This window comes from Marmota flaviventris, chromosome 15 (genome assembly GCF_047511675.1).
Source record: "Marmota flaviventris isolate mMarFla1 chromosome 15, mMarFla1.hap1, whole genome shotgun sequence".
Lineage (NCBI taxonomy): Eukaryota > Metazoa > Chordata > Mammalia > Rodentia > Sciuridae > Marmota > Marmota flaviventris.
The window spans coordinates 68,334,020-68,352,252 of record NC_092512.1 but is presented as its reverse complement, the minus strand read 5'-3'; the positions used below and the strand labels follow the sequence as shown (position 1 = coordinate 68,352,252).

Here is an 18,233-nt window from a genome sequence, read left to right as displayed (position 1 = left end):
GTCAAAGAAAGTTAAGAGAAGAAATTACATTCATAAAACAATAACCGAATGCAGTTTCTATAAGACATAACCAGAGAGCACAAAAGAACAGTGGTAAACCCACTTGAATCAAATGTATGAAATATGATATGTCAAGAGCTATGTAATGTTTTGAACAACTAACTTAAAAAAAGACACTGCAGGAATTATGATACTTAAACTATGGAAGGGTTTATCTCTAATAGAATTTTAGATTTTACAAATTTTAGTGATTTCTGCATTTAAATATGTTGTGCCACCTGTGTTCCTTGTTCCAATATTGATAAGGATGTACATCCCAATATAGTTATATTCTTCACCTATGAAGTGACTTAAAATCCCCAAAGTTAAGACTGATCTTTGGAAAAACCCTCCCTTTCATGACAAGATCAAAACATTGCCTTGCTTGATACAGCATGCTATATGAAAAGTGTAAAGATGTTATTGTCTTTTGCTATGTTAACAGTTTATTCAATATTAAAATACGGTTATGATTTATCATATTATAAAGCAGGAGTAGTATATGGTCTTTAGGCTTTTTATTAACTTCCCACCTTAGCAAACCAGAGTACCCTAGGGTTTCCTTTCCTATGATTCTGATAAGATGCACTTAATTCTTTTAGTGTTGGTATTGTTGTAGGGACAGATGAGGCAAGGCACCGAAGATAGCAGGAAACAGTTTTATTTGGCTGCAGCCAGGTTCAGAGGGCACAGCTTTTGCTGTAATCAATCAATCCCCTGAACCCCGAGTTCAGGGAGTTTCAGAGTTTTATACCCAGCATGTAAGGGGGTGGGGGCTCAGAAGTTCACAGTCTGCAGTAGTTCACATAAAGCAGCTTATTTCTTTCAATGTTCTGGGCAAGTTAACCCTTCAAGGACAACACCTGAGAAGGGGAGAGCTTCTTCTCCCCTTTCTTTCCTCCCCCTGCCAGCTGTTACCATGGAGCCCAATTGGTAACTTCTCTTATCTTAGGAATGTAGACATCTCTGTGAAGCCCCAGCTCAAGGCCACAGGCCTTGTTTGCACATTTCTACAAACTACTATACTGGATACATGTTTGTGAAAAACTAGTAAGGGAGCGTCCAGTACGTGGAGTGCTGATTTCTTCCCGGCCAGTGGCCAAGTAAAACGGGGCAACACAAAAATTGGAAGTTTATCTACATTGAACTCTTTTGTAGAGACTCTTTAGCCAGCATTCCTAAAAACAGCCATGGTGAAGACTTCTGGAGAAGCCCAGTTAAGACTTTTCTGTGGAGAAAGGGGGTGCCACCACAGTGTTGGCCTGCAGCATTGGACATGTTACTTATTCATTGGCTTGGGTTGATGAGACATCATTTGATAACTAGACTTTGCATCACTGGCATTGATCTCTATATTGCCATTACCAAAGCTTTCTGTAAAAGTCTTCTGTTAAATTTAGTTTCCACAAAACTGTGGGATCTATTTTTTTTTCTCAAACATTTCAAAATCAAATGATCTACTCAAATCTAAGAAATGATGAGTTAATGGAATTGATACTTTTCCCCATGAAATCAAATCAAATCCCATCTGTAATATAAATTAGAAACTGATCATCTCAGAAATTACAAATTCAGTTGCATGGTTTTCTATTTTAATTAAGGAGTTGAAATAACTCTCAATTTTGAATCGATTTCCCTTTTTTAGAATTGTCTAGTCTGTTTAAACATTTTGACTGGCTTTCTCCTAAGACCTGGTAGTTTTTGCAGTCAATTCTGTTTTGCTCACATTGTTTTTACTCAGAGAATAAAGCCTGAAATTGTATAGTTTCTGTCAGGGCAGGTACATCATTCTTCTGACCAGCAAATCATAAATGGCAGCTCTAAACTAAAATATAATTTAGGCAAATAAAGGAAATATTAATCAGATTTAAAAAATCTGATACTATATTGAAAACTTTGAGGAAAGAAAAGTCAGAAGAGAGCCATGATTAGCTCTCTACTTCAGATGATCACAGGTTGCAGTTTTGAGGTTATGATAATGATTAATATTAATCGCAGTTAAAATTTTGAGTGCTTATTATGTGTAATCATTGCTTTCAATTCTTTACATTCATCAATCTGTATAATTCTTATATAAGGAAAGTATAGTCACATGTCCATTTCTCAGATGAGGAAACAGAGGCAAAAATAAATAAATGGATCCAGGTTACCAAGCTGGTATTAGCAGAGCCTGGAGCCACACAGTACGGCTCTAATGATAATTCAGTGTGGTGAGACTATACCAAGAAGTTTGTGGGCTGTTGTAATGCACAGTAATGAGTGCTTGAACTATGCCCCAAACCCAGGGTCAAATTCATGAGGAAATATTCTCCAGTTGCATGGTCATTCACTGTCTTGGAACTCAATTAAATTTTAGATGATATTTTTAAAAATATATACCCTTGGGCCAAGGAGAAAGGTCAGTCATACACTTGTCTGAGTAAAATCCTACATTGATGTGGCTTGGCTTCTTATCCAAAAAAAAAAAAATCATTTACAAATCACTCACTTGATCAAGGCATTAGTATAAATCTGCTAATGTCATTGAGTTTACAAGGCATATTCTATAGACAAAGCTCTATTTGAATCACAAAATTGCATAGATGAATTGATAGCTTAAGATTCAGCTGCTGGATAGCTAGAAAAGTTATACTTTTGAGTGAGAAGATATATTTAGTCATATTCATATTGGTTTTGCTCTGATTCTGTGCCAATAGTGGAGAAACTTGTGACCATTCAGCATTGCTTGCTTTTGCATTGCCATTACATTTAACACTTTGAACAAAAGTACCTGAGCAGTGGCGATCTTTGCTACCAGGAAATTAAATCAAGTTTTAAGTCAATTGCCATCCTGATGGAGCCAAAACCTTTCAAAAGGAAAGGCCTTATTTACCATGACAGATCCCTTCTTAGAAGGGTACAGAAGTCAGTAAAGAGCAGAGAGTCATTGATAGTTTGGAAAGTGACTTTTTTTATCCAAGGATTTTTCATTTATTTGTTGTGAGGCAGAGGTTGTGTGAACACCAGATGCTGATCACATACCACCAGTGGATTTGCAAGATTATAGGGCTGGCAAAAAAGATGAAGGTTAAGCACAGGGTACAATAGAGATTACTTATGGTAATGAATTGTGTAATTTTTCTAGGCAGAGTTGGATTAATGTTCATCCTGAAAAGAGATTATAGTAGGTCTGATGCTTACAGTAAACACGTATTAAGCAGATCATTTATGTTCAACATATGAATTGAGAGTCCTAAAGAATATGTGATTTATCATATGCCTGGGGGAAGGGGAGAATTAACCTATTCCCTAACTGTGCTGGTGAGATGCTGTGGGTTCTGAAAGGACATAAAGACTGTGTGTTCTTTAAAGAGACAATCAGGAATTTCAGTTGTCATTGTCCAGTACCATGCCTGACCTATGAAAAGTGTCCTTCTCTACCATGAATGTCCTAGAAACCGACTCTGCCTGCCTCATTAGCAGGTGATTTGACTCCTGCTGAAAGTAATAGGGTACTGTGCATGGGGCAGAACTGTGCATCCACACTTTGTACAGTTACAGCACATGACTGTCAGTGTCTGCCCTTTATCTCAGAATGCTTGGGAGTAGGTGGGAGGTAGGTTCTGCTTGGCCTTATTGTGATTTTAGTCTGATTTTTTACTACTCACCTACCTTAGGAATGCTGAGCTCATCGTTAGAATCAGTCTTTGAATCATTTATAGAGTGTGTTTCTTGCCATTAACACTTTCAGAAGACAATACCTTTTCTACATGGATTTTACTTTAAACACTGAACTATCATTTCCTCATGATATAAAACAACAGTACACTGTAAAGGTCACATCACTTCTGTACAGTTCTTTCGTACAATGTCATAACCTCAGTCTAATCATGAGAAAACATCAGACAACCCAAGCTGAGGGTCATTTTACACAGTAAGTGACAACTATTCTCCAAAAGCAGCATGCCCATGTTGTGTGCAAAGTAGAAAATACCAATGGTCAAAGCCCCTTAATCTTGCCACCCAGAAATAATAACCATTAATATCTTCAAGTATATCAGACCTTTTCCTTTGCATTTATATACCCATAGTTTTTTAGGAAAATGGTATTATGTGGTTGTGCCTGTGATCATTTTCTGTTTTATTCATTTAAAAATTATATTGTGAAAAAAATAAATATAAATAAAAATATATTGTGAACAAATTTCTCTGGAAAGTAAATGTTGGTGGGCTCTGAGATGAATGTCATGCATCTCCACCTCTTGCCTGTGGATATAGGTTCAGGGTGGACAACCTTCACAGCTTTCACTTCATGTCATTGCTTCTCGACCCCCTTGTCACTGTGATGTCCACAGACATCAACTCACGCCCTTGGAGTTAGGGAGTGGCTTCACATAAGGCTTTCACTCCTCATCTTCATGAGCTACATTCATTCATGGAACTTTCACGATTTGCTCTAATGTGCCTCACTTGCTGGGTTTGAGGCTGAGAAGTTTCTAGAATAGATTTTCACACTCGGTGGACCAGTAGAAAGGAATATGGTGTAGTCTACTCAGTGCTGCTCCCTTGGCCCTTTTAAGTTCTGTCCATCAAAAAGCAGGTCTCCCCTCAGCAGGTGTATAAAGGATGATTTCAGTCTCTACACATCCACTGCAGGGCCTCCTTATCTAACCCGGAACAGTTCTGAGATAGCGTAAGGTGCCTTCACACAATGTGTCACACTTGGTGACAAAGTCTGCAATCTTGATGTTAAGAATCTGTGTTAACCAGCTTTCTGTCTCTGAGAAAATCAAATTAAAGGAGGAAAATTTATGTGGACTTGTGCCTTTTGAGGCTTCAGTCTGCGTTCAGCTGGCTCCATTACTGTGGGCCTGTGCAAGGCAGAACATCATGGCAGAGAGTATGTGATGAAGCAGAGCTGCTCACCTTGTGGAGGCTGAGAAGCAGAGAGAGGGAAAAAGAGAGAGGGAAGGGGCTGGGAACAAGATATACCCCTCAAGGACACACCCCCAGGGACCTCCTTCCTTCAGCTGATTCTCACCTTGTTTCTACTGCCTCCTACTAGCACCACCAGCTGGAAACCAGGCATTCAATGAATGAGATTTGGGGGGCACGTTTCATATTCAGACTGTAACAGCATCCAAAAGCAGTGTTTCTGCCTTTAATTTCCTATGAACAACACCTTTCCAGCGGTGGTACTACACTACATGTAGGACACCATCTGGTAAATTTTGCACTGGATCTTCATTCTGCCATGTTCCACTCAATAACTGAACACCTCTCTTCTACTATCATACGCCATGACACAGTGAAGTGTTTCTTTAGGTTCCATCACTTCAAATAATTTGATGGTCTTGGGTAGTTATTGGATTTTTTTAAATTGTTTTTTAGTTTTAGGTGGACGCAGTATCTTTGTTTTTTGCAGAATAGTCTCTAGAGACTGGTCAAGTTCTACTGATTCTTCTTAATGGTCTTCATGGCCAACTCTTTCCTAATCAGAATGTGCTGGGCCAACTTCATCTTTACAAAGATATCCTTGCCAGTGTCTCAAGGAGCCAGTTTTTACAATATAAGTCTCCTCCTCAGCAGATATGGCAAAGAAGTCCTACTGCATGGTGTACTTACTGCTGAGTTAAGGGAAGAGGTGACTCAGGACCATCTTAAAGTTAGAAAACCCAGCAAGAAGCTTGATCCAAATCATCTCAAAAGAAAATCAATTCCAAAGCCCACTTGAAAAACATAGTTCTACAATAAAATCAGAACAAAAGGCCAGACAATAATGAATTAAATTTACAAAATAAAAGAATGAGAATAAATGAGAAAATAAAAACAATCAAAAAGAAGATGACTTTATATAAAGTCTATAACTATATATTAAGTCTCAAAGTCAGGTAGTATAAGTCTTCCCACTTCCTTCTTCTTCCATATTCTATTGGCTGTTCTGGGTGTTTTGACTCTCTACCAACATGGAATCATCTTGTTGATATTCACAAGAAAAGGAAAAGAAATAAAAGGAATAAGTGAGAAAAATAAAAGAATAAAGAAAATAAAAACATTAATAATAAACAATATAGACAAACAGTCCACAATTGGAAGAAACTGCATTTTTGGTGAAAGTCCCTCAGATTGTGGAAAAACAGCATTCTGAGCTAGAAAGGTACAAAAAGCTCAACTCAACTAGCAACTTATATCAGAGCTTGGAACTCCATTGCAAGGGCTCCTTATGAGGTCAGAGCAAAAAATGGACCATCAAGGATAGAGATGATTCACAGTGGTTTCCTCACTGTTTAGTTTCTAGAACTCTTATTAAAAGAAATTACCGAGGACTCCAAAGAACTTTTTACTTATGTGGGTTATAGCCATTAATATTTACCTTATTGAAAACTAAAACCTATTAAGATGCTTTGATGACCCTTTAATATCTAGTTTGAAAGGCTATAGTCATATTTGGATTTTAAAGAGCTCATAATATCTATAATTAAAATAATCAATTCCTTTCTCTTTAAGCTCTGAGTGCTTGGTCTCAAAATGATGCCAACCACTTAACTTTTAGTATTATATCTAAAAGAAAAGAAAATCACCAAATCTAAGATCACCTACATTTTCTTTTATTATCTTCTAGGATTTTTATAGTTTTGCTTTTAACAGTTGTATTTCTGCTCCATTTTGACTTCATTTTTATAAAGATATAAAAACTGTGTCTAGATTCATAGTTTCACATATAGGTATCCATTTGTTATAGCATTTATTGAAAAGACTACACTTTCTTTATTGAATTGCCTCTGCTACTTTGATTGCAGATTTGATTATTGATTATACTTAATGGGTTTATGTCTGGGTTCCCTGCTCTGTTCTGCATTTATTTATATGTTGTGGTATTAATTAAATACCACACTGTCATGATTCCTATAACTTTATATTAAACTTTGAAGTCAGGTAGTATAAGTCTTCCCACTTCCTTCTTCTTCTTTATTCTATTGGCTGTTCTGGGTGTTTTGACTCTTCACCAATATGGAATCATCTTGTTGATATTCACAAGAAAACCTGCTAGGATTTCAATTGACAGTGCATTGACTGTGTAGATCAAATTGGGAAGAACTGATATCTTGACAATATTGAGTTTTCCTACCCACGAACATTGACTTTTTTTTTTGAACATTGACTTCTTATAATTTATTTAGATGTTCTTGTTTTTATTCTCATCAGAGCTTTTGTTCTCTTCATATAGATTTTATACATGTTTTATTAGATTTATACCTAAGTATAAATTTCATAGTGGGTTAACAAAATACCACTTCTTTTTGTTCTTGTGTGGTAGTACTGTGTTCTAATTTAAATATCAGTTGTTTATTGCTGGTATGTAAAAAAAGCAATTTTGACTTTTGTATATTAATCTTACACTGTATTCTGTGATCTTGCTATAAGAGCTTATAGTTTCAGGATTTTTGTTGTTATTACTGACTCTGAGATTTTCTACATCAACAATCATGTAATTTGTGAACAAAGTCAGTGTTATTTTTCTTCCAAGTCTGTCTGCCTTTTAATTTTTCATTTTTTATCTTACCGAATTACCTAGGACTTCCAGAATTAGGTTAAATAGGAATAGTGAGAAAGACATCTTTGTCTTGTTTCTGGTCTTGATAGTAAAGCTTCTAATTTCTATCCATTTGTTTATGCTGTTGATGTAGTGGATTACAGAAATTGAATTTTGAGTGTTGAGCCAACCTTGAATACCTGGAATAAATTCCACTTGTTTGTGGCATATAACTCTTTTTATACATATTAAATTCAACTGGCTATTATTGTGTTGATGATTTTTGCCTCTATGTTTCTGAAAGTTATTAATTTTCCTTTCTAATAATGCTTGTTTGCAAATATTTGTCTGGTTCTGGTATTAGACTACTCATCTGTTGTCTGGAAGAGATTGTAGAAAAAGGTATCTGTCTTCCTTAAATGATTATTGGCATCCACCAGTGAGATCATCTGGACCTGGTATTTTCTGTTCCAGGAAATAAACTATTAATTGAGTTTCTTTATTAGATACATTCATATTCATATCTGTTTGTCCTTGTGTAAGCACTGGGAAATCCTCCATAAGGCTAGGCCCTGGTTCTTTTGGTTTTGGTTTTGATTTTCTCATGTTAGTCCTTGCTCTGTGTCTCTGTGTGCAGCAACTGTCAGTTACCTTTCAAGGATTTCTACCAACTGATGTCTCCAGCAGCAGCTTCTGTCCTTAGTCAGCTGTGATTCTCTGTATCCATCTAGCTTTCAGGGCAACAGTTCACTATGACATCAATTCTCCTAATGATGTAAGAGTTCTTGAATTTGAGTTTGTTTAGTTTAATTCTTCTGAAAATGGAAGTGATATTTTCCAACCTTATTACGTGCAGGGCCAGAAACTTGGATGAGCCCCAAGTTGAGATTTTATGGCAGTGTTTCCCCCCCCCCTTACATGTTTGATAACTGGTTAGTAATTCATTAATGACCAATAAGAATAATAAAAATCACACTCTGTGAACACACCAAAATTTGCATGTTCTTTCTCAAACAATACATCTTTATTAAAAATCTGTGATTTGCAAGGTGCTGAATTGGGGCTTTTGAATTCAAAGAGTTGTAAAAGGATAGGTCTTGGTTGAAATTCAAGACCCTTATCCATCTCAGAGCAGTTCTTCAATTGCTCCAAGTCCTCCAAATGCTGCTGTCATTGTAGCCTTAGATGTCTAACCACTTTCATTTATGCAATTACTCCAAATAATTGTGTGTGAAATTTCTATCCCATGTGGGGTATGAACACCAAGGTCCCCCTCTCATACCCACAAGATTGTTTTATTTGTTCATTTTGTAGTTAGTTAGTTAGTTAGTTTAATTGGTTATCGGTACTGGGATTGAACCCAGGGGTCCTCTACAATTGGGTTGTATTCCTAATTATTTTTATTTTTTCTGAGGCTGGCCTCATACTTGCTATCTTCGTGCCTCAACCTCCCAGTCACTGGATTACAGGTGTGCACCACCCCCACAAGATTATTTATCAAGTGAATGAAGAGCTGTTGTTTTCTGGCTCCATGTTCTGTTGAATTCTCTGCCTTCTCTGTTTTGCCTTTTGGATGTACAATCTTTGCCCTGATCAACCACCCAATAAAGTCCCTCGGGTAGACACTGCCTTAATTCCACTACATTTTTGACTATCATTGACAGAAGCTCTGTATGTAGCATACTTTTAGTGAGTGACTTGAGATGAAAAGGCCATGTGGCTTTCAGGCCAGTGAACAACTTGTCAAGAGTTGAAGAATGGTGATTTCTAGTCCTGTGAGCTCCCTGTTAGCACCATCTCTGTCCTTCTCAGAGTCCCAGCTTGCCATGAATCAGTTGCATGATTTTGTCCCCTGCCCTTCCAGTTCCTTTCTTATTTCTTTTTCCCCTTGATGCCCCAAACCCTGGTTTCCTGTAACTTTATTTCTCCGTAACTGAACTAAAATTTCTCATTGAGCTCATATTTTGGTGATGAAAGAAAATACCAAATATTTTCAGTGAGAGTAGTTCAGTCACTTCTACTTAAAAATGCCTAGAAGAACAATATGCAATAGCCATTAGCCATGTTTTTTAACCTATGTATTACCTACAAAAGTAACATAAGGATGAATTTCAAATACCATGAGAAACCAAGTATTTAGCATGAGTCCACGCCTTTACATTTTAATGTCCTTATTTTTAGCCAAAGGGACATGTTTTAAACATCATTTGTATTTTGTAGTCATTCTATGTATTTATGGTCTTCTCCAATTTTTACTCCCAGATAAATTTGAACTGTACTTGATAGTTTGCATAAACTTATAGATGTGTCCTACCATGTCCATGGAAGAAATTGCAAGTGCTAATGCAATGGTATATTCGTAGAATTTAGGGTTGAGAACATTAATAAGCTCTAATTTGCATAATTTCTTTGATGTGTCCTTGTAGTTCCTTAAATACAATTAGAAGATTTGAGGAAGTCTGTTTTGTTTGAGTGAGATTGAGAGAGGGTATGGGCCATAGATTTTTTTTTAACCTACCATTACTGTACAGCCTGTTTCTTTAAAGTTTTGAGATTTGATTATCCACAACAAGAACTAAGGCTGTATCCTCACTCAGCAGTGGATAGTGTTCTATTTTCAAAGTTATAGTGCATGAGGGAGACAAATAGCAGTATTTGCACTTTGCCATGTGTCAATAGCCTTTCTGGTTCATTATGGGATGTCTTCCCTCCCTATGTAAATTTTACAAATATACTGATGAGGACAGATTTTTGTAATCTGTCTTCAATGGGTCATAAGTTGAACTAGCAATGTTTTTTTTTCCTGAAACTAAGCATTGCTGTGACATGGTATTTAATAGTGTTCAGCTTACTACTGCCAAAATAAACACAGCTGTAAGAAATGATGACCCTCTCATCTTTTCAACAATAAAATGGCTTCCTAATGTGCTTCCCTAACTCTGAAAATTAATATTCCCTTGGATTTCTGAGCCCCTTCCTCTTCCATTACGAAAGCTCCATGAAGAATATGGCTTTTGACTGACTGACAGAATAGAAGATGTCATTAGTTGCAATAAATTAGAATATGAAAAAAAAGCCCTTTCTAAATTGTAGTCATAATTCAAGCAACCTTCCACCAAACACAGTAAAAGTAAACCAAGGAAAAGAGTTAATACTTTGAAAAGAAGTTTTGTGAAGTAGATGACTCACAAATTCAAAATGGTCAGAGACAGATAGCACATGGACTATGACAGTTTCCAGCATGTGGATTCTCCTGTCCAATCAGATAATCTTTGAATATAAAATTTTACAATGTTTTTTTGATTTTCTTATATTTTCCAAAAAAAAGCAAGTCTTTATTGCTAAAGGCTATATTTGAGAAAATAATAGGAAAAACACTATGATGAATAACACCTACATTTCTATGCAATGTTTCTTATTTTCCTGCTTCTCAGGACACGTATTGAAACAACAGCAAGTTTTTTAAAATTATCATGGAGATAAATTGCTTTTAAAAGAAGAAAGCAGGATCTTTTCTTGATTTCTATCACAACTGTGATAGATTTTAATTTTTCTCCCTGAAACAGCTGACATTTATTTTTTAAGCTTAATTCTGCCATGTTGGGTTGTGGGAAAATTAAAGCTTCTGATAGGGTTAATCCAGCTCCATAAAAGTCCATGCTAGTATGATCATAATCTTGGTCTTTGATGAGATCTGAGCTAGTAATATCTTGTGATTAATCAAAATGGGTTGCATGTACCATAAGTCATCTCACAGATGGACTAGAGAATCAGAGTTCTTCTGAATATTTGTTTAATCCCTTCTAGGATAAAAAAAATAGCATTTTTGTTTGTTTTTTTGTTTTGTTTTTACTTTCAATCAGATTTGGTTCACCAAATAAACGACTAGGAAGAAATTTCAAAGTGCAGTTTTGCTGGGATCATAGATCAAAAAAGAAGAAACTTGTAGTTTAATTCATATTATTTTAAAGAACACTTCGTATGATTAAAAAATCACATTAGTGAAATTTAACAATTGTATTCACTTGCAGTTTCAATTTAAAAAGCTTCATAAAAGAATATGTCAAATATATATGTTATGGAAATAATTTTGAGGTTTTCATTGTTCTCAATAGCACAAAATACTTTTCAAGATTATTATGTGTCTCTCTTATGATTCTGCAATTTCAATCTAATTGACATCTGATGACAAAGAGTGCTACTTTGGCAACTAAATACCCACATCTCACACCCAGCGCACAGCAAGAGTTCTCAGATTCAAGGGGTGGTGCAATTTATTGAATGTGTCTGTCAGTTCAGGCAGGGAACTGCTTTGATTTTTTTTTTTTTTTTTTGGCCAGATTCACAGGTTAACTGACTAATGTTCCTGGAGGTCTAGAGTGTAGCCATGGGGTTCAAGACTTACATCCCAGTGCACCGCTGCTATTGAGTAGCTTCATGACTTCAGCCCAATTTGTTGACCTCTCAGATTGAAATCCCTTATTTACGAAAGAAAGAAAGAGAGAGAGAGAGAGAGAGAGAGAGAGAGAGAGAGAGAGAGAGAGAGAGAGAGCACTAAATCCCCCCAAGGTACCATCTAGTTCAAAACTGTTTGATCAATCAAATCAGTGAAGTATCTCACAATAAATACTTAAATATCACTTGTTCTTACTACAGAACACACCATATTTAGTGTGTTAAGTGCATGTAAGTGGTTTGAGAAACTTCAAATCCTATAATGCATCATCCCCTAAACCATTATGTATAAGAATATAATTGAAAATTTCTTCTGGTTAAAACAACTCATTCTATATTTGTGGAAAGACCTAAATGCCTCCGCACAGGTTAGGATTTAGAATGAGGTGTGTTTAGTTTGAAGGGGTCCACACTTATAAACATGTTGTGCTAATGTGAAACAAAGAGATCAATATTCAAAACGTATTATTTACTTGATTTCCAACAAGCAGTTTAACCGTATGTTAAATTAGGCCTAGTCCTCAGAAAGCATGTGGTAGGAAACCACAAATGTTATTCAAAACTAAGTTTGGGTCTTATTAAGTTCATCAGACAGCATTTATAGCATGACTTATGAAAGACCAAAAAGTAAGCAGTTGACCATTTGTTTTTCAGCTTTATACAAACTGACAATTTATTCCTATAAATTACATAAAACATTTGATTTGGTTTCCTAGAGATCCTCTTAGTCTCAGATTCTTTAAGTCTACAAGTGCCTATTTATAATTATGGGAACTTTAATATGAAATACAGAAAACAGATTGTGATTTACTTGTCAAGCAGTCGTTCAGGCCTTGAAGACAAAATTTTTCAAACTTGCTCAATAAAAGTTATGAATTAAACTGCCTACCCCAGAGCCACATGTACTGGGGGAGATCAATAAATGCATGTATGATTATATAAGAATCATTGAAGAAGAGAGTTGAAAGAAGATGTGTGATCTATGCAGTACAATTGTAGACTGGACAAGTAACCAATATGTATTAAAATAAGAATGATTTAATTTTCTTTCTTTCTTTCTTTTTTTCTATTTATAGGAGACCTGGTGAGCCTCCATTGATAAAAGGCTGGCTTCCTTATTTTGGAGTGGCCCTCAACTTACAAAAAGATCCCTTAGGGTACATGAAATTTCTCCAAAAGCAACATGGTGACATATTCACTGTTCTCCTTGGAGGTAAAAAGCATTTCCATGATTACCTTGAGTTTGGCTTAATTTCTCATGTTATCCTTAATGACTTTATATGGTTCTGCACACAAAATATGGAATATTCATATAACATTGCTTTATTGAAGAGCTAATGAAAAATAATACCATGTTTTTGAATATATTCTTATCACCTTAAAAGAACAAATTACAGACTCTCTTGTTAGTACCTAGAGAAAACCCACTCTTCTGCTTTCATTCATCATTTTGTTTGGTTTTGGCTTAGATTTAAGAGTTTTTTTTTTTTTTTTAAAGAGCTTAAGTGTAACTGTTTATGAATGCCTTTATTTTGAGGAACAGTTTCAGGTTTACAGAAAATTTAGCAGATAACTCAAAGAGTTCCCAAATACCCACTCTCTCCCCTGTTTGCACTTTCCCCGTTATTAACATCTTGTATAAGTATGAACATTCATTGCAACTGATTAGCTAATATTGGTACATTATTCAAGGTTCACTTTTCACATTAGAAACTTCTTCTGTGTTGTTCTTTGGGTTTTTACAAATGCATAATGACATGCATCTACCAGTTTGGTTTTGCTGCCCTAAAAATCCTCAATGTTCCACATACTCATTCTTCCACCCTTGGATCCCTAGCAAAGAATAGTCTGGATTATATTTGTCATTTTCATTCTTCTTCAAACATTAATAAAAATGTTTACTTTAATAAACAAACAGTAAGATTACTACACATCCCCAAATCATAGGGTTGAAAAGAGAATTTGAAATGGTCTTAGCCCCTCCTCTTTTGAGATCAAATACTGCTACCTAACAAATCTTTCCAAAATTTTTATGGTTCAAAACATGTGGTCTTGCCTGAGTCACCTGGCTGCTGGGTGGGACTGCAGGGTCCAAGATGGTCTCTTCTCATGCTGCCTGGGCTTCCTTCTTCATGTGATATTTCATCCCCAGGAAAATTTCTTCACCTGACAGTTAGTGTTTGAAGAGAGCAAGAGGAGAAGCTGCAGGGTATCATGAGGTCTAGGGTATCATGTCACTTCTACCACATTCTGTAACTTAGCACAAATCAGAGTAGCCCAAATTCAAGGTCAGAGAAATAGACTCTGCCTCCTCCTGGGGGAACCACAGAGTCACACTTCACAGGAGCTCCTGTGGAAAGACAGAAGGGAATGACGGTGGCCATCTTTGTGCAGGGTCTTCAGCATCAGTTTATCACCCAGGCTAGCGATTCTATTTAAATTAAAATTTAATTTTAATTTCTATCTATATCCCAAAGACTGATCTCTCCAGACTGACTTATCCACATTCCTTTGCCTTCCATCTTATGGCTAAATATTATCAGAGGGAGGGCAAGAAGAGACTACTTTGGGGCCCCCTAGTTTTTAACTGTTTACACTCTTTCCTTTCCTTAACTAGATAATTGATAATATCAAGTATAATCATACTCAGAGCCCCATGTACCTATTACAAGTAGCTGTTTCAGAACTCTCCATACCACTTTTCCCCAACTTCAGAGAATGTTCAAGACAATCCCTACCTATCCTGTGGTCCTTTCTTCCTGCCTTCTCTGGACTGCTGCCTTGTAATCCATTCCTTTCACACACATATTTCCGTTTTTTTTTTTCTCTTTGGGTTCCTTATCCTTATAACCATGCTTAAGCTTCTCCTATATTCTTCTTCTACTTACTTTCCATTCTGTTTGTTTTTCTCTTTTGCATCTAGATATTTTGCATTTGCTATTTCTAGTTGCTTATCTCCTTCAGCCCTCCTAAACTTAACCCACCCACAGTCTGCTGTGCTGAGGTGATTGGTGGGCCCTCATCACTAGACCTCTCTACTTGCATGGACATCACTGATCTCTTTTCCTTCCTGAAACATTCTATTGCTAATTGGCTTCTTCAACACTGGCCCTCTGGTTCCTCCATGGATTCTGAATAGCCCTTATCTATACCATTTCTATGCATCACCTCCTTCTTAGCTCCATCCCTTATGTCTTCCTCTAACCAGCTTTGAAATTTTATGTTTCCTTCCTAGAGAGCCAGTAATGTCTTCTTCATATAATTACTTTGCTGAGTATCAGAGGTGACTTTTTATACATACAGTGACTTCATTTCAGTTCTTCCATTTTAACATAATATTTAGGAAAGAAAGAAAAGGAAGGAAGGAAGGATCGATCTTAGCTTTTTTTCAGTGAGATGGAAATACTGATACAAATAGCTTAGAGGAGGAAAAGTTTATTTTTGCTCATGGTTTCAGAGGATCAGTCCCTGGGCAGCAACTCCATTGCTCTGGGCCTGAGGTGAGGCTAAACTTCATGGTGCAAGGGTGTAGTGGAGGAAAGCTGCTCAGCTCATGGTATCCAGGAAGTAGAGTGAGGTGCCAAAACATAAAACCCAAAAGGCATGCCCCCAGTGACCTACTTCTTCAGCCATGTCCCACCTGCCTCCAGTTACCACCTAGTTAGTTCATTCAAATTATTAATTCACCCAATGGATTAAGTCAATGATTAGGTTTCAGTTCTCATAATCTAATCAATTAACCATTGACTATTCTTACATTAGCATAGGAGCTTTTGGGGACACTTTATATCCAATCCAAACAGGGTTCAATTAGATAACCTCATCAATATGGTTCAGTGTTCAACTAGATAACCTCATCAATATGGTTGAGTTTTCCCATGAACAGGATGTCTGAGTTTTATCACAGCTTATTATTTTGCTTAGCAGCTAGCAGGTTTCTTCCATCAATAATTGCATAGACTCAAATTTCAGAAATAATGGGAATGGGGGAAAAAAATCACGCAGACTGGGGTTGTAGCTCAGTGGTAGAGGGCTTGCTTAGCACACGTGAGGTGAGACACTGGGTTCAATCCCCAGCACCACAAAAAAATACTAAATAAAGATGCACACAAACTGTATCAATTAAAAAATAATTATGCATCATAGAAAAAGAGGACTTGTGATATATAACTTAATCTTCACAAGGATCCCTTAGGTTCAATCTCCACCTACTTCTCCAGTCCTGTCCTTTGTTACTGCTTGCCTTGTGCTTAATATACCATTAATATACCATCTTGTTGGGATTTTCTTTCTCACATACTGTGGCCTTTGGGCTTCTGTGTCTTCAGTTGCTACTCTTTCTACTAGAATTCTGTTCTCACCTGATTGACACAGACTCATCTTTTGAGGCCTTAGTCTCATGGTACTTTCTCCTCCAATCCTTTTGTGGCCATCTCACCCTTGGTATCTCTTCTTCAGGGTCCAATTACTCCCAGAATTACTGCTGTCAGAGCATGTAACACATTCTGAATTTATTGCTAAATCGCTTGTCTGTCTCCCATCATTATAGAGGACTTGTTAGGTCCTCTATTACCAACATTTAATCCAGAGCTCAGTGCTGATTGAGACACAATAAATATTTGATGGGGAAAATTCCTAATACCTTAGAGCTGATGAAATGCAATGACATAAACCCGAAGACATAGCTGGTGCTTTATTTATTTATTTATTTTTTTTGTAAGTAAATTTTTGGCTTCATGATGTAAAAAATTGTATCCTTCACTTTTTAAAAAAATGTTACTGTTACTTTTACAAAGATAAGTTCATGTATCCAATGAGTAGGTACAAAAAAATTACTGAAAACTTCAGCTTTCCTTTTGTAAGACATGATATAAATGTTAACTAAGATGATTCAGCAGAAACTTGTGGCAGATTTGAATAACTTTATTCACTTTTCAAAAAACAACCAATTTCTGTTGACACTTATCTTAATCTTAAATTCTGAGAAGCTTGCTGAATTTCTAGTGTCTAAATAATTTAAGCATGATTATATTTTTGAACTCAACAGTAGATAACCACAATTGAATAGGTACCACTGCTTTCCTTTTGCTCTTAGTAGAATTTGAATAAATTCCTGTCAAGAAATCCTGTTAATGTGCATGATTTCAATGATCAGTTTGCCAAGTAGCTCATTTAGAAAATGAAGAACAAAGTCTTCCACCCTTGTCCCATAATGTGATTTCCATGAGTGTACATTCTTGCAGCATGAGCAAATGATTGTCATCCCCAAAAGTCTCAAGGGACATGGATGTCATCTTAATAAAGAAATTAAAAGGTACATCTTTTTATGAGAAACCACGTAAATTCGTGACCTGTCGCAGAAAATAGTTCTCTAATTGATTTTGTGTGGTGGTGCAGAGGAATCATTTTCCCTAGATGTCACCCCAGCGAAGTTCCACTGCACATCATTGTCAACAGCTAGTGAAATCTCCCTAATAAGAGGGAGAGGATGGAAAGGTGGTCATCCTCATAAAATAAAAAGTTGACTCATATTCCATTCTCCCAACTAATACTTTCAGTTTTAGATCTTAAAAATTTTATTAAAGAACTGGCTAAACGCAGAGATTAAAAGTTTATAATTGTGGAAAATTTCTTTAAAATTAAACTTTATCTCATATTTATTTACTGGGCATTTCTATCCCAAGCAGCCAAATAGTTGCTTTGAATTCCCATGGCTATGTATCTATATAGCACCCAATATCAGACATGAAAACATCAAAATTCAATTTATAATGATCCAGATGTCAAACTTCCTATATATAATATATTAGGGTGAATAGCTAGATGTTTTAAAATAAACTTATTGACGTTCTTTGAATCTTGCAGCTTTACCCCTCCTAGTGGACTAGTCCTGAAGGAAGAGAAAAGACTGTTGAGTTAGTGAAGGGATCATGTACGGGTTATATAGGAATGCTAGAATTAATATCTAAAACAGCCCCATCAGCTCCGTGAAAGGGACGAGAATGAAATAATGGGCAAGGAAGATGTCAAAAATCTGCCCTTTCAAATTTAATTTTCAGAAGAATGATTTAATATTGTATTTGGATGGACATGGGCCCCATTTGGACATTTATATTTCAGACAAACTCTGAAATTCTTTAAATCAATATTTCATATCAACTGCTGACAGCATTCTCTTCTCTTTTGAAAACATGGCAAAGGATATTCCTTCTACCTTATGATCTCT

The 18,233-nt window shown here is 36.2% G+C and overlaps 1 protein-coding gene across 1 annotated transcript in view; it reads left to right on the top strand.

Annotated features, from left to right (window-relative positions):
• The window catches only part of Cyp7b1 (cytochrome P450 family 7 subfamily B member 1), a 174,411-nt gene that overhangs the window by 132,829 nt on the left and 23,349 nt on the right, over positions 1 to 18,233 (top strand). The window contains exon 2 of the mRNA XM_027932814.2: positions 13,084 to 13,220. Coding sequence (XP_027788615.2) covers positions 13,084 to 13,220 — 137 coding nt within the window. The remainder of the gene's footprint in view (positions 1 to 13,083; positions 13,221 to 18,233) is intronic.